Source organism: Phocoena sinus, chromosome 18 (genome assembly GCF_008692025.1).
Source record: "Phocoena sinus isolate mPhoSin1 chromosome 18, mPhoSin1.pri, whole genome shotgun sequence".
Taxonomy (NCBI): Eukaryota; Metazoa; Chordata; class Mammalia; order Artiodactyla; family Phocoenidae; genus Phocoena; species Phocoena sinus.
Genome location: NC_045780.1, coordinates 71,175,449 through 71,198,498, shown reverse-complemented (window position 1 = coordinate 71,198,498; position 23,050 = coordinate 71,175,449). Strand labels below are relative to the sequence as shown.

General features: G+C 43.7%; 1 protein-coding gene and 1 non-coding gene across 8 annotated transcripts in view; one reads left to right on the top strand and one right to left on the bottom strand.

The window, feature by feature from the left end:
- Positions 1-13,296, bottom strand: part of TPP2 (tripeptidyl peptidase 2) — a 67,797-nt gene extending 54,501 nt beyond the window's left edge. For 3 of the 7 annotated variants that reach the window (XR_004346666.1, XM_032611177.1, XM_032611178.1), the window contains exons 1-2: positions 13,047-13,261; positions 5,096-5,224 (exon numbers count right to left, since the gene is read on the bottom strand). Coding sequence is in view for 4 of the 7 variants with exons in the window: in XM_032611177.1 (XP_032467068.1) it covers positions 5,096-5,224; positions 13,047-13,211 (294 nt within the window). In the remaining 3 variants the exon portion in view is untranslated. Of the gene's footprint in view, positions 1-5,095; positions 5,225-13,046 lie in introns of all 7 variants that reach the window. The other 4 variants (XR_004346668.1, XR_004346667.1, XM_032611176.1 and 1 more) reach the window with 3 other exon arrangements.
- Positions 13,297-17,813: 4,517 nt separating this feature from the next.
- Positions 17,814-17,917, top strand: LOC116743366. Its single transcript, XR_004346753.1, has one exon. It is a non-coding gene; the product is annotated as a U6 spliceosomal RNA (small nuclear RNA).
- The last annotated feature ends 5,133 nt before the right edge of the window (positions 17,918-23,050 follow it).

Genomic DNA, 23,050 nt, shown 5'->3' with positions numbered 1-23,050 from the left:
CAAAAAGGCAAAAGATTGATATCCAGCTACATCAAATTTAAGAACTCCTACTCATCAAAAGACATCATCTGGAAAGTGAAAATATGAGTACAGAGTGGGAGAAGACTCCCGAAACACATGTAACCCAAGGACAGGTAATCCCACAAATCATAACAACTCAGTATTAAAAACAAAGGGCAAATGAACTCGAAGAGGCACTTCACAAAAGAGGAAATCCAAATGTCTAAGCAACATATGAAAAGGTGCTCAATCATATTAGTAATTAGAGGAATGCAAATTAAAACCACAACGTGATACAGCTAGATTCCCAGCCTATAAGCAAAATTTTAAACGCCTAAAAACACCAAGTGTTATTAGCAGTGCAACTATTAAAACTCCTATATACAGCTGGTGGAAATGTATTTTAGTACAAACACTTGGAAAAACTGTTTGGCATCACCTAGTAAAGGTGTATCTCTATGACTCAGCAATTCCACTCCTAGAGGTACACATCCTAGAGCTATCTGTACATGTGTGCACAGGATTTGTTTGCAAGAATGTTCTCTAAAGAACTGTTAGTGACAGCTCCAAACTGGAAACAACTCAACTGTTCCCCAGCAGAATGGACAGAATGTGGTACATATAAACTATGTCACAGGCACAGCAATGAAACTCAACACATCATCGCTCCATGCAAATCATGGCTGAATCTCATAAATCTTGCAAACACCCAGGAAAAGAAGACATGAAATGACACACAAATGAGGCCATTCATATAAAGGTCACAGTAGGCAAAACTAACAAATATATTCCATGTATCCACATAGAGATGGTAAAACTGTAAAGGAAAGCAAAGAAGAGATTATCACAAAAGTCAAAATGCATTGTGATCTGGAGAACACAGAAAGCTTCTGAGGCCTGGCAACGCTCTCGGTCTTATCTGGGTGGATAAAATGGCGTCTGTTTAAATTACTCATTAAACTGAACATGTGTGTTTCATGCACTTTTCTTCTTGCCTGTACAATTTACCATGAAAGGTGTTATCCTTCTATTCACTCTTTTGCTTCTACCTGCTCCTACGAGTACCGCTGGCCGTAAGTAATGGACTGCCAGTTTCTCAAGACAGCTTAGAACAGCATCCGTAGAGAATGAGGCGGCAGGAATCTTCAAAGCACCTAGCTGTCATTGATCTTAAACTGGCAGAAGAATTAGACATTAACCGTCAGCAGTTTACAGGCTATTTGGAAGAAGCAGAAGTAGAATACAGGTATTTGACTCATTTTAAAGCACGGTTAAATCAAAGAAACTTGAAGACTTTACTGTGTTGCTTTCTGAAAACTCTGTACTAAAGAGTTCTGAGAGATCCCACTAGCTAGAATCCCAGTGACTAACAACATTATTCTTTTTAATGACTACTGCAAAATATCTGAACACCTGCACATGCTTGAAAAAAATTAACTGAACATGTGTGTAACTATGGTTTGTGTATGGCTGGAGAAGGGAACTGTAACCAAGAAGACGGGTGGAAAGTCGGTATGAGGACCAATTAGTCCCCAGCTGCCTACCCCCACATCCTGCATGAAGGTGATGAGAGACAGCTGGGATGTGAACTCTCTAGAGAGGTCTACATCCTCTCTAGAGAGGATGGGAGAGACGAGGCACAGTGAAGAGTCTGCAAGAACTCTCCCCAGGTGCCTTTCAAGGCTCAGGTCCCCAGATGCTGAGGGCCAGGCTCCTCTCTCACTCCTCTGCCCCCAAACTCCAGGCCAAACAGGCGAAGGTCCTCTTTGAGGTAACTGGACATCTCAATGGAAAAAATATACCATATACGGAGATCCTGGGGCCTCCCATGATAGTATCGTGACCCTACAGTGAGACCCACACCACAGACTCTCCACAAGCAGGGAACTTCCAATCACCTTTCATGTGCCACTAAATCAGAGACAGCTGCGGTGAGGGGACACCCGAGGAAAAGTGCTCAGGTCAAAAGCAAAGCACACGGAAGAACAGGCCGGGGAAGCAGGAGGAGGGTTGGGAGGAGGTGAAGGAAAAGGAGAGCAAGATCAGGAGAAAGAAGGAGGGCAGGAGGAAGCAGAAGGTGAGGAAGAGGAACAGAAGAAGTCATGAGACAGAACTTTTCAAGACAATGATATTCTCACAGATAAAACACTGTATACATGACACAGAAATGTGCTCTGAGGGAACATGAACAGACTTCTGCAATTAAAAATTGGCAAAATTCAATACATGAGCTAGAAGAAAATGTTGAGAACATCTTGGAACTCTCTCAGGAAGGAAAAAAATCAAACAAAAGCAATGAAGAAAAGGTAGAAAACTGGAGGATCAACTAAAGAGGTCAGTGTCCGCTTAACAGGAGTCTCAGATAAAAGAACAGCAAAAAAGTGGGAGGAAGTAACCCAAGAGACAATGCAAGAAAATTTCTCAGAAATGAAGGACCAGAGAGCTAAACCCTCTTCTTCCACTTTTAATTCTACAGATAAAGTCTAAAAGTAGGGGGCAAAAATTAGAATAAAAAGTATTTTAGCTTGTCATTTAAAACTCTGAGATAATATATCAAAGCCTTAACCCTGGTTGAGCAGGAATTGGTGGTGATCCATGGAAAGGGGAGTGAACTTTTCTTTAGAAGCCTTGTAGAAGGTTCTTTAAACTATGAAGACATATTGGATACAATTAAAAATTAAATTAAAAAAACTCACTATACTGATGGGCTGAGAACAGTTAATAGCACAGCTAAAGAAATATATCACCAAGTTGAGAAAGGATGTAAATACTGATCTATCAATTTTCTGATCTTACTTCACAGCCATGTATACAATACACTAATTCTACCTTTAAGCACTAGTAACATTACAAGTGTGGATGGTTTATCTAGAGCATGGGCTACAACTATTCAAAAATAGATTTTTGAGGATACTATTGATACTTTATATGATTCTAAATCTGCCTGACTTACTAGGAATGTTCTCTAGTTTCCCAGAGTACTGTAACTCACAGGAATCCCAGGTTTCTCTTTGAAACACACTCTAAATAACAAGTTGACTTGGGAAAGACAGGCAAAACTAGAGCAATTCAGGTGTGCAGAAAGTCAGTTCCCTGCAGTATTTCTTTTTAAAGCACATGGTGCCTTTGTCAGCTTGGGCCACCATAAGAAAATACCACAGACTGGGTGGTTTAATAACAGACATTTGTTTTCTCACAGTTCTGAAGGAGCACGAGATCAGGGTGCTAGCATGGCCGGATTCTGGTGAGACACCCTTCCTGGCCTGCAGGCATGGCTTTCTCATGGTGTCCTCACAGAGCAGAGAGAAAGCAAGCTCTCCCTTAGAAGGGCACTTATCAAGGCGCTAATCCCATCATGAGGGCCCCTCCCTCATGACCTCATCTAACTAACACTAATCACCTCCCAAAGGACCCACCTCCTACTACCATCACACTGGGTGTTAGGGCTTCAACATACGAATTCAGGGGTCACACATGCAGTCCACAACATGCGGGAAAAGAAGCAAAACTGGGATATGAATGCCTGCCATCTGCCTGTGACAGGCAGCGGAACTGTGAACATAAGGAGATACTACTCCTGTGATTATGTTATGGGAAGTAATATGGCAAAGGTGAAGAGCTTTTTCAGATGCAATAAAAGGTCCCTCATCAGGTGACTGAATTCATCAAAAGGAGAGTGCCCTGGTGAGCTTGACCTAATCAGGCAAGCTCTTTAAAAGAGAGACTGGGGTCACCCCCGAGGTCACAGAGATTCTCCTGCTGGCCTTGAAGAAACACGCTGTCATGAATGAATTCTCCCAACAACAGGGCGAACCTGGAAGATGATGATCCTGAGCCTCAGTTGAGACCACAGTCCCAACCAACACCTGACTGAGGTCTTGTGGAACCCTGAGCAGAGGACCACAAAAAGTCGTGCCCAGACTCCTGACCCACAGAAACTGTGAGACAGTAAATGTAGGAACATATGTGGTAAGCTGCCGTTTGTGTTAATTTGTTTTGCTGCACAGAAAACTAATACACTGCCGTGACAATCTTACCTGAGAGACAAGGTCTAAACATGATTCAGATAGATGGTAAAAGATGGGAAGTTAAATATAGCTCTTTAGATATCTAAATAACCACAAATTTACCTTCCAAACTAATTCTGCTTATTGTTTGAAAAGATAAGAGTACTGAAACACAATCAAATTCTTGCCATCTAACAAACCCATTAGCTAATATCTCATGAACTGCTTTATGTTTGTTTCCTAATCATCTTTCATGTTAGCTTACCCCAGCCTTTCTGCCAAGTACATGGAATAAGACAAGGTCAGATATTTAAGTCCACAAATATTAAAGCCTAAATATTTCAAGTTCAAGTTCCCAGAAGGGAAAAGCGGAAGGCAAAACTACATTCTCATCACTTTTCCCACCTTTCGACTTAAATCTTAAAATTTTTAGAATACAGCAGCCATACTGGAAAAAAAAAAAAAAATCCCAATTCCAAGCCCACTATCAAACAACAAAAACAATAACTTCCACTAAGATGGACCCTAAGGGTCCACACCACCTGGTACCCATGGCCTTGTAAAATCCCCTCTCTGTAAGCGTGTGCTGATCTACTGACTCACTTTGAATGAAAAGAACATGGCAGAGGCAACAGGCACCACTTCCAACATCATTTTATAAAGGGACCAGAGCCGCCACCTGGGCTCTCTCTGACTGCTTGCCCTGGGGAAGGCAGCTGAATGCTGTGAAGCAGCCGCATGGAGAGGCCCAGGTGCTGAGGAACCAAGCCTGCCAATAAACACAAACTCCCCTTCCCCAGCCACATCAAGCCTTCAGATGAAATCACAGCCCTGGCCGACAGTTAGCAAGCTCAGGCGAGATCTTGAACAGAGGCACCCAGCTAAGTCACATCCAGATTCCCAACTCACAGAAACTGTAAAATAACAAATGTTTGTTGTTTTAAAGTGTGAAGCTTTGAGGTGATCTATTATATGGCAATAGGTAACTAATACCATACCATGAAATGTAAGGTAAAAACGTAAAATGCTTTGAGGTGATAGTACAAAAAAAAAAGAAAAAAATTCAATAAAAAGATAAAAGCTCCAACCTTAAGCACTCTTCCTGAAAGACCAATAATTTCACCATCTTTTGGCTCTACCACTGTAGCAGTGTTCACATCACCACTTCCTGTTGTGTCAATGATATCAATGATTTTCGGTCTTCCATCAGTTGTAACCTGAAAATTAAGAGACAATTAAAATATGAATTATAGATTTTAGTTTTTATCCTTAAAGCAATGCCAGCTCCCGTACGTGTGTGTGTGCATGCACATGTACCCATAACTAAAATATCCTATAAAATCTGCATTCATTTTAAAAAGAGAACTGAAGTTTTAAGCCAAAAAGCCTGACAGATACTAACGAGAAGATTTAGTTACAGAAAACAGCACAGAATCCTTCAAGTGGTTTCATGTGTTCAGGTAGATACTTCTTGGGCACTTACCACAGGCCACACTCTGTTAGGTGTCAGGAGTACAGCAATGATCAGTACACAAAATTCCTGACCTCACACACTCTGTGTTACATGGACTCAATCAACAAGTCAAATATATAACACGTCAGATGGTAATCACTACTAGGAAGAAAATCAAGCAGGGAAAGGAGACAGGTGGTATGGGGCTTTCAATACTAATTAGGCTGGTCAAGAAAGGTATCACTGAGAAGGTTAACATTTGAGAAAAGGTCCGAAGAAAGTGAGTTTTTGGTTGGACAAAACTTTACGGGGAAAATGTTTAATAACATTTCATTATTGGAGGTTACACTAACACTCAGACTTCTTAAATCAAGTTCAAACTTAGCACTCAAAACTTGTCTCTCCCCAGGCCTTGCCATCTCGGGAAGCCAACACACACCCAGCTGCTCAAGCCAGAAACTTAGAGTCCTCAGATTCTTTAGTTTACTCCTCACAACAAATCTCTCAGAAAGTCCTCTTCCTTCTACCTCTAAAGTACAGTTCAGACCCACCTCCCCTTGATTCTTCACTACTGGTGTCCTGAACCTCTCCACCACCACCACTTCCTGCTCATACGCAATGCTGGCTCCCAGGAGGCCCTCCACAAGCAACAGCAAAGCCAGTCGGGTTGCGGCAGTCCTCCACTGAACACCCTCAGTGGGCTCACAGATATCGGGAGTGGACCCTGCCCAGGGTGCCAGTCACTCCCGCCTCTGACCACCTGGTCTCCTTTCAACTCCTTGGACACGGCCACCTTCCTCCTGCCTCGTGACTTTCTGCGCCAGGGCCTTCTGCTGGGAATTCTCTGTTTCTTCAGTTGTTCCACAGGTATCCCAGTCTCACCTTTCCATTTTCTAGTAAAATACCGCCCCCTTCAGAAAGGCCTCCCTGATGATCTCATTTACGTCCTCGTCATCCTAAGCCTGATTACTCTTTCTCACTGTACCTTGTTTCCTTCACAGAACTTAACTCAATTCGTAATTACTGTTTGTGACTCTTTACCTGTTTGCACTATCAGAAGATAAGCTCCATAAGGGCAACGGCTATGTCTATTTTATTCACCAAACTACCCCAAACCTAGCAGTGCCTGTTAGGTACTCAAGGCATATGGGATTGTTGGATGGCCTGACACAAATTACTTAGCATTAAGATTGATTTTCCTCAGCTGTGGTTTCTTGGCCAGCCCCAGACTTTCATTTGGGCCATGCTGACTGCTACAGCTAACAGTAATACCGAATATCTTTATTGCCTTTGTGGGAAAAACTATTTTGGGGCTCTTTCTGGGCTAGCTTTGCAAAGGGAATTTGCAGCATTCAAGATATACATACTGAGTTACCAGCAGGAATCAGGTGTGGAGACACAAAAAAAGACAGAAAAATGAAGACCCCCCCCACCCTCAAGAGAGAAACAGGAATGTAAAAAAATGCCTATAGTGTGACAAGAGTACAGCCTTCAGATTCCTCTTCCACCTGGAGAATTCCCCCTCTTTAAGACGAAGTGTAGTGTCCATCACTAGGAGTCTTTCTGGTCTCACACCCTCCTCCCCAACACCAACTGCAGTGTCCTCAGAGCTCTGCAGTTAGGGTGCACCCGAAAGGAGGCGGGGAAATTCACTATGTGGAGGAAACAAACACACGTTTTTTTTTTGACAAGGCAAAACTAGGGGGTGGCTGGTGGATCCCGGATCTCACTCCAATCATCGACCAACTGGGGGCTGACAGCTCTGTCAGGGGCCGCACAGCTGTTATTTTTATGTATGGTAATTCATCAGCTGGATGTTCATTTCTGGGGGGGCTGTCTATACTAGTAATAAGTATTCTAACATACTGAGAAGGCTCAAAATCATAATTAAACAAAAATCACTGCAGAAATCATACCAAACCCTGATAAAATTATGATAAAACTTAAATCAGGGGCTTCCCTGGAGGCACGTGGTTAAGAATCCACCTGCTAATGCAGGGGACATGGGTTCGAGCCCTGGTCCGGGAAGATCCCACATGCCGCAGAGCAACTAAGCCCATGCACCAAAACTACTGAGCCCACAAGACACAACTACTGAGCCCATGTGCCACAACTACCGAGCCCATGTGCCACAACTACTGAAGCCCACGTGCCACAACTACTGAAGCCCATGCTCCGCAATGAAGAGCAGCCTGCACCCGCCACAATTAGAGAAAGCCCACGCACAGCAACGAGGACCCAATGCAGCCAAAAATAAATACATATATAAATAAATTTATTTAAAAAAAACCAAATCAGACACTGATTTTGAAGGGACTGGCTAGTATCTTTAAGAATAAAATAAAATGAAAATAAAGGAATGAAGAAAAATGTAAGAAAATCTAACAAAAATAGAAGCCACTAAGAGGAAGTTAATACTCTCCTATAAAGTTAAAACTAGCCAGATCATGTACTAAGACCATAAGCAAATAATCTATTTTAAAATGTATTCCAAATAAGCACATAATTTGAAAGCTACACCACAGCCCTAAGAACACAAACCATTTGTCTTCGCTTTCTCGTTCAATGACCAAACAACTTCGGTGACTTGAGATTGAGAATCACAAGAGATCACTAACAAGTCAGACATGGATCCCTCTCATTAGAAACCTCATTATGAGTGTGAGCAAAGGAAGAAAGCCTAACGGGATTTAGTGGTTTATTTACCATCTACAACTGCCACAAGCTTTACTCACTAGGATCTCTCTCTCTCTCTCTCTCTCTCTCTCTCTCATTAAAAATTCTCATACGTGCAGTTACTCCTTCCTTCAACCATTAGGTAAAGGGAACCACTCCACTGGAGATAAGAAGATACAAGAGGGAGTTTAGGGTTAGGAAGGACAGGTTTTAAAAAGGCAAATCAGGGCTTCCCTGGTGGCGCAGTGGTTGGGAGTCCGCCTGCCGATGCAGGGGACGCGGGTTCGTGCCCCGGTGTGGGAGGATCCCACATGCCGCGGAGCGGCTGGGCCCGTGAGCCATGGCCGCTGAGCCTGCGCGTCCGGAGCCTGTTGCTCCGCAACAGGAGAGGCCACAACAGTGAGAGGCCCGCGTACCGCAAAAAAAAAAAAAAAAAAGGCAAATCAGCTGAGAATTTTGTAGAGGGGCTCTGGGAGGAGGCCAGGAAACTGAACTGCTAACACTGGAACTCTATCCCTCATCTTTGAGGACAGGGAGGGGTACCATGGGCCTGAAGGCACAGTTACTATGAGGAGAGCTAAGGTGATAAGCCCTGGGAACGGGGTGGGAGACTGAGATGCTTACTGGGCGCCACTGGCCGAACAGAACAGAAATGGCCCAAAGATATTCTCCCCGAACATCAAGAATCTACGTTACTTTGCGTCTCCACTGAAACAGTTATAGTGAAGTTGGTGAGGGTTTGTAGAGGATTGGAACAAAAGGGGGAAGGTTCGCAAACTATCCTGCACAAGCCAAAGTGAACGTATAAGCATCCACTTGAAATTTCAGGGAAGATACTGAAAATACTCCTTTAAGCAAAGAATGGTATGTCATAAACAAACACTATTAAATGTTATTCTAAGAACATAATGATGAATGAATAAGACAGGCTTTGCTTTCAGAAAGCTTACAATCCAGTTGGGAAGACAAATGAGAAAAGAGAACAGGACTTCCCTGGTGGCACAGTGGTTTAGAATCCGCCTGCCAAAGCAGGCGACACAGGTTCGAGCCCTGGTCCAGGAAGATCCCACATGCCGTGGAGCAACTAAGCCCGTGCGCCGCAACTACTGAGCCTGCGTGCTGCAACTACTGAAGCCCACGTACCTAGAGCCCGTGCTCCACAACAAGAGAAGCCACTGCAATGAGAAGCCCGCACACCACAAGGAAGAGTAGGCCCCGCTCGCCGCAACTAGAGAAAGCCCGCATGCAGCAACGAAGACCCAACACAGCCAAATAAATAAATAAATTTATTTTTTAAAAAAAAAGAGAACAGCAATATAGGACAATAAAAAATAATGATAAGGACAGTGTCTAGGAAAGCATGTTAAGAACACAAAAGCCAGCTTGGGGGAATCAGGAAAGGCTAACTGAAAGGGAGGTAATAAAACTTAAATTAATGGAGAGCACCCACTATTAGTAACCAAGTACATACCTATGATAACTTCCTTACTGTACTCCATTATATTTTAGTGAAGGTAAAATTAGAAAGACTTTTACAGGACTACTTCCTCCTTCCCAAACTGTTTTTTTCCCATGAGGAAATTGTGGACATTATCACATATATACATTTTTTTTCCATTCAACACAAAATGTTACAAGCACATTTCATACAAAATGAATTTGGATATATGCTTTCAAGGAATTTTAACTGAACCAGGAAAAAGGTATATAAGCCGATATACTAAAATGAAACATTTTAGGGAATTCCCTGCCGTCCAGTGGTTAGGACTCCGTGCTTTCACTGCTGAGGGCCTGAGTGCGGCCAAAAAAAAAAAAATTTCTTTTAAGTGCTATAGGATATGAAAAAATTGCTATGAGAGCAAACTGAATAACTGTCACCAGGGACTGGGCCTTACTCCTCTTTGAACCCCCAGGTCCTAACACAGCGGTTGGCACACACACATAAATACACAGTGGGGGGGCTGAATTAATATCACTAGATAACCCCAAAGGTAACAGGTGAAGGCCCAGCTGGTCTTAAGGGATTAAGTAGGTGTTTACAGGTGATTGTAGAAGGCCTGCAGGCAGATTAAACCCCACATGCAAAGGCATGTGTTGGGGAAAGACCTGGAACATCTGGGTGAGAGCAAAGCTGTGAAATGCTGTTGGTGGAAGCACAGGCAGGGTGCTTCAATGGTGGGCAGAGTGGATGTGGACAGAAATGGTCGGATGAGAACCGAGGCTACGCAAAGAGCTGGAGCTGAATGGCAAAGAGCTGTGCAAAGTTCAAATCTGGGGGTTTCAACGCAAAGACAACTGGGATGCCCAAATAGTTCTGTTTTATATTAAGCAAAGGTGTGATGCGTTGTTTTGTTTTGTTTTGTTTTTTAAGGAAAGTAACTTTGGCCATGTGAAGGGTGACCAATGGCAGCCAGGAGACCCGCTGGCTACCATGGGTTTATTTCCAGGTCCAGTCCAAGCCTCATCTCTTGTCCGCGAAGCCTGATTGCTCCAGCTCTCACTGGTCCCCTGATCAACTTCTGTTAACAGTTATCTGCAGGACTACATCATCTCTTAACGCAGAATGTTAGGGACCTGGCAGGTGCCTGAATATTTGCTGAGGAAAAGACTTAACCATTTATTTAATTACTCCTCCTCTCATGCTGGCCACCCTCTACATTTAATGAAGCCTACACGCTATCACAAGAGAACTGGGCCCAAGGTCGTCACCGAAGAATGGGACTAGAATGGGACTCCCCACTGTGTTCCTGAAAACTCTCCCTTGCACTCCTAGTCCCCTACTCAGACACCATCTGCCTTTCCAAATGTCCAGTTCAACCTCCTCTTCCCATTTCACTCTTTCCTTCCACTTTATTTCTATCCACCGTCTCATCTTAATGATGTATACACAGATCTACAAGATACATTTGTTAAAGGTAAAGGGGGGAAAAAAACCTTAAAAATCCACTCATGTTTGCAAGCCACCTTAGTGAACTTCTTTCAGATGGCCACGTTTAGGTCAATCTCTCAGAGTTCAAGTTGTTAGAAGAGTTATGTTTTCATTTTACTTCAAATATGTTGTTCCTCAAACATTTATTATTACATGCACATAATATCTAATGCGTATTCATCCTTCAGAGAGATGGTGATTCAAGATCCAGCATAAACTCCCTCTACTAAATAGCCTTGCTTAAAAAAATCAGTGTTTGTTTAACACTTTCCATGAGCACTTTAAGAAGTCACATGTAATTAATCGCCTCAATTTTCAGAGCAACACTGTGGGATGAGAATTACTGCTACTTTATAGAGAGAGTAATGGAATTATTTGATAAGCAGGTCCGGGAAATTCTACAAAAGCATTTTTACTGAGACATTACTCCTCCAAACTCTTCTGATCCCCTTATTATCTGGACAAAAGGGCCAGTGACCACTTACTCCAGCTGTTCTCCTCCCACTTATCCCTATAAAAAGTAAACACACACCACACCAGAATGGAAACCATTACTGCACGGTAATGAAGCCTCAATGAGGTGATAGCTGTCACTGCTGTACATCTTTGGAGCTCTTAAGAAAACTGGACAACCAGAGCTACCAGGAGGGAACGCGTCACCTGCTCCTCTCTGATGCACCAGAGCTGCCTGGCAGGGCCACCATGAGGGGTCCTGCGCTCCAGAGTGCTGCTGAAGAATGAACAGGAGGGAGCAACGTTCCCAGAGGGATTCTCTACAGAGTCGGTCGGACTGGGAACCGGACTGGTTCCCTCCCCACCCCCCACCCCACCCCCGGCATTACATCCTAACTTCCAAAATGCTACCTCAGTTATACGAGAGCACAATAAGGGATGCAGAGGAGGGAGAGGCACGGGGGAGGAGAATTATTAAACTTCAGGGTTTTAAGAAATACAGGGGAAAGACTGATACAAGGAAGAGATCAGCGTACAGGAGGATTAGGTTAGACATTTGGGAGATGAGTCTTGAAACTGTGAAATTGTTTATTGCTGGGTTTCGGTGTAAGGCTCAGGCTACTAAATTTACAAAAGTCAAACTTTGAAGACTTTAATGAGAACGCTTTCAACAGAGAGACACATTTTAAAAAATTACCTTTCGGCATGGTACCCTGATCTAACGATTTCAAAGGTGGCTAGGGCAAAACAAAATAACTTTAAAAAATCATGAAGTATGTTGTCTTACATTTTGAGGCTGAAAAAAAAATACGGAAGGATAATTTAATGCAGTCTGAAGAGTTCGCCAAAAACAAAGTTGGGTTCTTCTTTATATCAAAGACTAAGCCATGCGTTTCACTGACCCTAACAAGTACATTGCGGAAGGGGGTTAAAAATAGAATACATAAAACTACCAGAGGAAACAATTCCGGAAGTTGACCGAGTTATCTTCTTGAAAGCCGGCTTTCGCGTTTCAAGATAAACTATTCCTCCCCAAACCAAACCTCCCGAACGACAGCAATAAAAATGAAGTTCTGATAGGTCATTTGCCCCTTCCCTGTTTCCTTCCCACCCCCCGCTCCCATGAATAACAAAACAGTAAAATCCTCCTTTGCAAATAACAGGCACCCGCCGGTTGGTGCCCAAGACACGAGGCACCCGCGGAAGAAGGCGGTGTGCTGGGCAGAAGCCCGAGGGCCCGGGCCTGGAGGCGCCTGGGTAGGAAGGGGCTTCCTGGGCGACCGGCGGTCCCGGGCGCCCCGACCAGCCGCTTTTGTCTGGGCCGGGATCAGGGCCCAGCCGGGGCGCCCGGCCGCCGGCCCCTCGCACCCCGCCCCCCGTCGGGCCCTCCGCCTCCTCCCGGCTGCTCTCCCTCGGCCGCAGAGCGGGCTTCGGCCTGCGAGGCTCCGACGCCGCGTCCCCTCCGCGTTCCCGGCCCGGTGGCCGGCTGCCCGCGCCCCCGCGCCCGGGCCCTCGGCGGCTGCCGCACCTGCATGCCCGGAGCCCCGGGGTCGACCCCCGTGTCCAGGACGGCGATAAGCACCCCCCGACCGTCATACTCCGGGTAGCGGCAGAGGAAGGACGCGGCCCCAGTCTCTTTCTTCGGGAGGAGGCCGTGGAAAGGGAAGGGCTCTTCGTTCGCTGCGGTGGCCATGGACGCAAGCTGGAAGGCGAAGAAGAGGCAAACTGCCAGGTTGCGCGCGGACGAGCGACGCGAGGACACCCGGGCGGCCGCGGGCCTGGGCGGGGGCGAGGGGCGGGGCCAGCCACCGGCCAATCCAGGCCCGCCAGGGAGAGGCGGCCAATCGCGCGCTGCTACGTAAGCCAACGGTGCCGCTCTCTGGAGCTGGGCCCGAGTGTTGCCCGGGCCGCAGAGAAGGAGGTGGAGTCGGAGGCGTTGTTGGAGGCTTCAGTTCTCGAACCTGGGGTCTTAAAGAGACTCGAGTTTGGGATTTTTAGGGGACGGCCGGCTCCCAAGCAAAGGGTCCGCATGTCCCGGGCCGAAACACTCCTCCGGGAACGGGAAAGGAAATGGGCTGCCAGTCTGTTGTAACAGGTACCTCCCGCTGGCAAGCGATGGTTTCCGAACTTGTGGTTGTGGACTAAACTTTTCGGTCAGCTGCTGCAGGATCCCCGGTTGCCCCGAGGAAAGGGAGCCAACTCAGGCTCGCTAAACCCCTAGGAGTGTGGATTTTGGTGAAATGCCGGTACAAAAATTTTTGAGAGGGAGTTCTTTGATTCAGTGGTGTAGGGATTGTGTTCCCCTTTCTCGAGTGTGTCCCTTTGATGGGGGGGATGGGGGGGCGTATAGGGTGTGGATGGGCCAGAGCTGCCATCAACAGGAAGTGGGTTGTAGGCCGTTCAGTCGTCCTCGTAGCCAGTAACAAATACCAGCCTGAAGTGGGCCCCTCCTATCCTCATTGCTCACCCTGGGCTTCCGGGATTTCTGAAAAACATTCTTTTTTTTTTTTTCTCACTCTCTCTTTAAATTGATGTTTCTGGTTGGTCCTGAAGGTTCTCCACTCAATTATCGAGCCAAAATTTGCAGTTTTTCAGATTAACAGTGGCGGCTATCAATTGCTCCGTGCTGCACTAGCGGCCCTTAATGATCTTTCTGTCTGTATTCTTGCCAGGGTAATCTTAGTGTTTTGTGTGGATGTGCCAGCGACCCATTTGGCAATCTGGCGGGGCTTATGGACACCTCAGAACAATTTTAAACTCATAAAATTTAATATATAGAATTACTCCGGAAATTATGTTGAAATAGTTATCAAAATATGAAAACCAACTTTTTTATATAGCAAGTTTTATACGTATAATTATATGTATGCTTCTTTGCATGAAATAACAGGAGCTAGCACCAAATCTAATAAGCTCCCATAATTTCAAAATAGTAAAGAGCGTAAATAGTATTTTGACACATCTGTAACGTACTGTGATAAACATTTTTATTGGTGAAACAGTAACAAACAGTAACTGCTGATACCACTCTGGTTATTACCTACATCTATAATTGAAGGGAATATTTAATTAAAAGGTTAGTGGAAGTAAGGATGTATTTTTTTTTTCCTACTCAAGTTTTTGAACCCCATCAGATTCTATCATGGACTCCAGGTTAAGAATGCTTGGTGTAAAGGGAAATTCTATGTACACCAGTTTCCAATCCATAGGATTGGGAGATTCTCCACTAAATCTCAAAAATTACTGTAATGGCTGTGCAATTTCTTTGAATTGATTACTTGTCCATTTCTTCTATTCCATAAATCTTAGAGAAGCATGTTCTCTTTAGTGGAGAGGAAATGGAGAATAGTTAATGTTTTCTTTCCTACTCCCAACTGTGTTTATGTTACCTCTAGAAAAGGGCTTAAAATTAATGGTAAAGAAAAGACATACAGAAGATATTCAAATAGAACATGTAGTGACAGAATGGAATAGCTTCCAGTTTCAAAGGAACCGGTAGTCCAGTTGCTTCATTTTACAAATGAGGAGCAAAGGTAGACAGGTTTACTGGCTGCCACGGGTTATGAAATGGAGTTAGTGAAAAAGCTGGATTTCTGTTCTCATAGTCTGCCCCCAGTATTTTCTACCACACCTGTTGTGCTCTCTGACCAGAGTGTCATCCAGTGAATGGATGGTGAATGAACTGTTCATTGTGAAACCAAAGTGGCAGACTTTTTATTAGACTCCTATAACAATGTTCTTTAAAAAAAAAATTTTTTTTTCTTACGGCTCCCATAAAAATGTTTTAGAAAAATTACGTACCCTCTTGTATAGTTTTAATATAACTTTTGAAATTTGTCATCATACGTTCAAGAAATTATAAAGGATGTGATATCTGGCATTTTATAAATATTGACATTCTTTAATAAAACCTCTACATCATTCATTTAAATATAGCCAGTTGAATGTTACTCTTTGATATCTGCCATTCTATTTATATACCTGAACATATTCCATTTAAAATCAGATATTCGACATCACTATTTCTTCTTGAAATTTTATTAACATTCTACACAGAATTTTATCCAAATGTAATTTACATTTATGATGGAAAGTCCTATTGATCATTTATTATTATCTGCAACAAAAATATGTATGTTAATATTTAATTTAAAATTTTTTCCTGAGATCAAAGTGTTAAAATTTTCCTTTTGGATTATCTTTCAATTACTGGAAAGTTGATCAAAAGGACATAAATAAATCTTAAGTTTTGATAAATATTTGATTAAGATAAAAATTACAGAACAAAAAGAAAATTTTTATTGAAAATGCAGTTCTTAAAAAGTTGCATGAGAGGCATGTTTCGGGGCTTTGATGAAAGGTTTTGCTGACAGTTTTTCAAATCGTCCCTTTATTTGATGCCCAAGAAGCTATTTCACCTGAAGGTGATGCACGATAGTAAGATGCCTTTTTCTAGGAAGCTGGAGACCCAGCTGTGAAACAGGTGCGAAGGGGAGGCGATATGTCCTCCCATCACAGGCACGTCTTCAAGCAGATAAGTTTGGAAAAGAGTAGATAGGACATGTAAGCCTCTGGAAATTGATCATATTGAAATTATCCATGGCTTTAAATCAGTTTGAAGACCACTGTTTTATAAAACCCCCGAAATCACTTTAAGTCAATAAGAAGTCATTTACTCTTTGTCTTCAAGCCACAGTATTCTCCACATTCTGCGTTTACACCTCCTCCTCTCTGGATTTAATGACATTGCCAGCTAAGGGAACGCTCTCAATGCCAAGTCCGTTTGTGCAACTTGACAAACAGTTTGACAGTTCATTGGCTTTAAGAAGAAAACAATGAAGATACAGATAAATACAACTAGGGCTTAGGAATGGGGAGGATGGGGAGGAAGGGGTGTCAGGACACAACGGGGTCAGCGGACCGGGGCATCCTATGTGGGGTAAAGTAACAGGCTGGACGCACGCACCCTCCCACACAGCATTGTTCGGAGCGGGAAGGGCAGAGCAGGGTGTTCCCGAGGGCCACCTCCCTTCCCTGTCACCTGCCGGGTGGGAGGCTGCGCGCCAGTGCAGAGGTGTGGGCAAAGGTATCGCTTCCCATGAGTCACTTTCTTTGTAGCTATTGCGGCACCGTATCATTTAGAGAATATTCTTTAATCAAGTATCCGAAACTGCGCAGAGATTGTGAAAGCGTCATCGTGTCCCAGATGCCGGGCGTAGAAATCCTGCGCAGCGTTAGCAGCGAGGCCACTCCTCCCGTGGCGGCTCCCAGGCGGTGATGGAGGGAAGTAGGAACGCTAGGGCCGGGCCGTTCCTGGGAGATGAGGAGCTTCCGTGACAGCAGATTTGGGCTGGCAGACTCCCCTCTGGCTTTGCCAAGCCTCCCCTAGGCTGCGTGGCACCCAGCCTTTGCTTTTCTCTTCTTTTCTCAGGGTCTAACTTGCCTCGCGGCTTGATGGCCCTCCCAGCCTTTGGTGGACCCTTGACTGTTTTACCTTACAGAGAGAGGCATTTTCCCCTATAGAATCCTTGCTCCTTTAAGCCAGTCTTGGCACTTGCTTGTCGGAGGACCCGGACTAAACTAGCTCACACCAAACTGAGATTCAGTTGCTTCAAACTTCACCATTGCTGCCCCCTGGAGGTCAAGGCCGTTATTACCATTCCTATCGAATATGCCTGCTTCCTAGACATTCTCCAGTGCAAAGCCAGATGAACAAAGGTATTTGGCAAAGCTTTAAATCACATGCCTGCGTTTAGCTGTAAAGGAGGCTGGGAGATTAACTTCTGACTTCTTGCATGGGTAGGCAGGACTGATAATGTGGGAAATTCTATAAACATAGAAAGGGCTTTCAAAAGATGCCTCTTAATTCAAAAGATTTGTTAATTATACCGAATAGCCACTTTGCCAACATATATATATCTATAATATATCCATTTAGCCTTAAGACTTACATGATTCTAAATACTTTAGATTATGCTTGCTATCCTCTCACTTTCTGTTCTTTCTACCTCCAAACTAAATTAAGCATTATAACACAGTTCCAGGTCCTTGAACCTTCAATAATAAAATGATAAACTAGGCAATTTGGACCAAGACTCCTGCTGACAGTAATCAGAAAAACTGGACAACACGTGAAAAAGTATACTCATCGGCAAAAGAGGGCTAACAGTGTGGTGAAGAATTTCTGGAGTGGATATAAACTCAGAAACTTGAGCCTAATGTTTAGGACAGCCTTGCCTTTCAGGGCAAAGGGAAGTGGGGAGAAAATCCTGAAAAATTAGAAAAGTGAAGGCCAGTGCTCACTTCAGCACACAAACTAAAATTGGAATGATACAGAGACGGTTAGCACGGCCCCTGTGCAAGGATGACACACAAATTCTTGAAGTGTTCCATATTTTTTACCTAAATGGGAAGGAAATCCAAAAAAGAGGGGACATATGTATACATATAGCTGATTCACTTTGCTGTACAGCAGAAACTAACACAACTTTGTAAAGCAACTATACTCCAATAAAAAATAAAAATAAAAAAGTGAAGGCCATGAGCCAGTGAGGTGGGCCTTGTCAGATGGCCATTCATGTCTAACCAGTGCAAAAGTTGGTATTGGCAGGTAGATGAGAGCTGGCTTTAGAAATCCAGAGATCTGAGCTTTAGTCCTAGCTCTCTTGGTTTGTCATTTTTAAACAAGGCAGTGAACCTCTCTGGACCTCTGTTTCCTTGTTTGCATTGCAAAGAATTAATGGAACTTCTTTGGAAGCTATGGGGGGTGGGGGAGGGATTTGAATCAATTTCAAAACAGTACGTTTTATGGTCAGTTAATATTTAAAAAGTTTCAAAATATCCCCCAGGGCAGAGAAAGGTCATGTGCGCTTAGCATACTAAGGCTAGTGTTGTCAGTTCACGAGAAAGAGTCAATGTTATATAAATATGAGAAGTGTGAATTTTTCACATAGCAAAGATAGGTGCCTCCCAAGCCACAGTAGAAGTCTCTCACCGCTTTCCTCTCATCTGTGGAACCAGAGCTGCCCTTTCTCCCTTCCTGACAGCTCTGACCAGCTTTCCTTAGGAGCAGAGGTCATCCCTTCCTTCTACAGAATCCGTAGAAAGTGGGCAGAATAGCAAATCCATTGGCTTCCAAAGGACATTGGAGCTGGTAGACTTACAGACATATGAAAAACGTGGTGGATGGGGCTTGATTATTTGTGTACGTCGGGATGGTGTGTCCTGGGATAAGCACGGGGAGGGCTTAGGCAGAGAGGCTGCCCTCCACGCAAAGCACAAGCAGATGAGGGGCTCAGCCGTGGGTGGCCACAGGCGCAAGTCCGTGCCCCTCTCTGCAGCCTTCCCCAGCTGCATTCACTGCCATCTTCAGTAAAACACCGATTGCCGAACACCTGACTGTCAGTCCAGGCTCTGCTGTGGCAGCATGAAAGCCCACATTTCAGTGCTATAAAGACAGTTTTCAGCCGTGCTCCGTCTCCACTCCAGCTCCACGGCGGGCTCTGCTCCAAGTTCCACCCAGTCTTGGAGTCAGGCTGGAAGAGCTGGCAGTCTCTGGAATGTTCCTGGTCACCACAGCAGGAAAATGAGAACATGGGGAAACATGCACTTCATCTTAAAGCTTCCGTCACTCTGCTCACACACCACCGGCTACGGCAAATCCCAGGGTCATGGCCACGTTCAAGGGGGAAGAGAAACGCAGTTCTATCGTGGGCCCAAGGGAACAATAACTGGGATATTTGACATGTCCTAATTACTACCAGAACCTCATTGATCAAGACGTTTTCACTGTAGTGAAAGATTGGTTATGTGAAACCCCAAACAGAGGTGCTTCTGTCTCCCAAGGTCAGCATCCCGTATGAACTGCCAGCCAGACAGTGAGGACACCTATTCCTGGATGGCCACCTACGGGGAGGCACAGGATGGCAAATACTCCAGGTCGTCTCAGGGGAGCTAGAAATACATCTTAGGGTTCGGAAATAGAACATTCAATTAGGGAGTTTGGGATTGACAGGTACACACTGCTATATTTAAAATGGATAACCAACAAGGACCTACTGTATAGCACAGGGAACTCTGCTCAGTACTCTGTAATAATCCAGATGGGAAAAGAATTTGAAAAAGAATAGATATATGTATAACTGAATCACTTTGCTGTACACCTGAAACTAACACAACATTGTTAGTCAACGATACTCTGATATAAAATAAAAAGTTAAAAAGAAAAGAAATAGAAGGGGTAGATTATGACTGCTAAGCTCAGGTGGTTCTATCCCTCCAACTACATACCACCTAGCACAGGAGTGCTCGATAAATTGTTAAACTACACCAGGTCCTCCTTGGGTAAAGAATTGTTCTGAAATAGCCAATTGCTTCTTACATGGCTTCTAATACAGAATAAGTTCTCAACCTTTGTGTATTAGCCTAATTTAATCTTCAAATATGCACACTATTTGGTTATTACTGATTGCATTGTCTCTCGGGCTCTATTTTTTTTTTTTTGGTTCTGATAAGTGAGAAAAGAAAATAATAGAAAACTAGAGTAACCTTATGGTTTCTACTACCATGGATAAATAGGAATGCCCAAGAAACATCTCAACTTGAAGAGTGTAAAATTCTCTAGACTTCTTTGTATTGTGTATCTTTGCAGAAATGTTGCATGCATAGAAAGAATATGTGTGTATGTATGTGTACATATACTCTATGACTCTGTATACGTATGTATGTATGCATACATAAATGTGTAAATGTGTGTGAAAAAATACATGATTCCTCTCTCCTTTTTTATGTAAATGGTAACATACTGCACTGTCCTGTACCTTGTTTTTTTTTCATTTTACACTATTTCCTGATGAATATTAGTACAGAGAATTATTTCTCTTTCTTCTTAATAGCTTCATACTATTCCTTTGCTTGTGTCATCATTTATTTAACATGTGAGTTAGTTTTATTTTTGGCTGCCTTGGGTCCTTGTTGCTGCGTGCGGGCTTTCTCTAGTTGTGGCGAGCAGGGGCTACTCTTCATTGCGGTGCGTGGGCTTCTTCTCATTGCGGTGGCTTCTTCTTTCTCTAGTTGCGGCTCACGGGCTCTAGAGCGCAGGCTCAGTAGTTGTGCCACATGAGCTTAGTTGCTTCACGGCATGTGGAATCTTCCTGGACCAGGGCTCCAACCCATGTCCCTTGCATTGGCAGGCAGATTCTTAACCACTGCGCCACCAGGGAAGTCCCAAGTAAGTTAGTTTTTAAATCTCTTGTTTTTGAAATTGGAAATGGGTACTTCCTTGCCAGTACAATTGTTTCTAAAATGTAAACGTTTCAGGCCATAAAAATCTTCGGGGGGGTGGGATGAATTGGGAGATTGGGACTGACATATATACTGCTATGTATAAAATAGATAACTAATGAGAACCTGCTGTATAGCACAGGGAACTACCCAATGTTCTGTGGTGACCTAAATGGGAAGGAAATCCAAAAAGGAGGGGATATACGTATATGTATAGCTGATTCACTCTGCTGTACAGTAGAAACTAACACAACATTGTAAAGCAACTCTACTCCAATAAAAAAATTAAAAAAAAATCTTCAGTTCCTTTAGTTCTGACAAAGTCAAATTTCCATGCATAGCTATAGAAGTCTCACTCCTATCCTTGGAGGACTTTAGCCCCCAGTCCCTGCTAAGTGGGCAGGAAGGATATACCCCACCTCCTTTCTGGCCGTAGGTGATGGGACCAGGAGTGGTTCTTATCCTGAGGCAGATGAAAGAGCCCATGGGCATGTAGTGTGCGGTGGAGCGTTTGAGTGAGGTTCTTGAAAGCTGGATCCTTGGGGCCCACTGCTGGGGGACTGAGAGCCCTCTTTAATCCAGAACTGCTCTATTCTCAGACAAGCCCTGGCGCACCGAGCTGCTGCTTTTGGTTTGATTCGTGATCCCTCCGTATCCTTATAGTAAACATTCTTATTTGATAAGCTTTGGAATTTTCTCTTCCTTAATCAAAAGAGCTTTACCTAGAACAGAACATATGGTGCTTATTTTGTTTCACCCATTCCTGATGTGTACTAGTTAGCAAACACATACTCCCACTGAATTCCATGACAGTAAATCACACTTCTGTGGACAGACATGAATTAAATTGTGCAATGCAGGAATTGTCCCCGGGTAGTTCCTGCCCTCTGTGGTTTCACTGTAGGAAGCATCTCAGCGCTGTGGGTGTTTCCACGAGATGGGCACAGGCCGGGATCTTCCCAGCCACTGTGGCTGTTTCTACTTGCAGTACCTGCGTGGGATTTCCTAAGTCCCATCCACCTGCGTGAACTTGGAGTGCCAGAAAAACATGTTAGGCTTTGGATTCCAGTGACAAGCCTAATCCTGGTGATGATCCTGAGTATCCTGACTTGATGGAGAGAGAGGCAGAGAATATGCGAGTAAAAGCACTTAGAAGTTAAGGGTTCTTGCCTCTGGGACTGGGTCTGTCACTAATTCGCCTCGCAATCTTTAACAAAGCCTCAGCGTCCTCAACTACAAGTCTGAGGGTTTCGTCAGAGTTAAATGAGAAAAGGTACCTTCCGCAGTGACAATAAGTAACAATATTGTGACAATATTGTCACAATAAGTGACAATAATTGTCACAATAAGTGACAATAATTGCCATTATTATATCGTGGCTGGGATGCAGCAGCAATTCAATGCACTGAGGCTGGTCATATCATTTGGATCCCACTATCTAAAGTTAAGACTTCCGTAGAGCAGGCAAATTGATTTTTTTTTTAAAGGATTATTCAGTTTGCAAGAAATGGTTTTTAAAAATCAACTTAGGCATGTAGTACAGAGACCTTATAAGCCTGTTTCCTTGAGGTAAATAGATCAAACAATTTACTCCATCAGTGGTGAAACATAACATGGGCAGATATGATTTTACTGTTTCTAGAACTTAATGGGTTTTTTTAACTGTAATAAATACATCTCCAATTTCATAGAACTATTTTTTTTTCCCCTTAACAAAAGAATGACAACTGGAGGACAACTTATAAATATCACTTTGTGTGTGAGGGTGGGGTGGGGGGAGGGTAAGAACACTTAACATGAGATCTATCCTCTTCACAAACTTACAAATACCAGTACCTTATTGTTAACTATATCTGCTGGTATACAGCAGATGTCTGGAACTCACCTTGTATAACTGTAACTTTATACCCCTTGAACAACAACGCCTCACATCCTCCCCTGCCCCATCCTGGGAACCACCGTTCTATTGTCTACTTCTATACCTTTGACATTTAAATGCCTCCTATAAGAGAACTCAGGCACTGTTGGTCCTTCTGAGGGATGTACTTCACTTAGCATCTCTTCCAGTTCCATCCCTGTTGTTGAAAATGGTAATTCCCTTCTTTTTTTAAAGGCTGAATAATATTCTATTGTATGTATGTACTACGTTTTCTTTATCCATTCATCTGTTGATGGACATTTGGATTGTTTCCATATCCTGGCTATTATGAATAATGCTGCAATGAACATGGGGGTGCAGATATCTCTTCA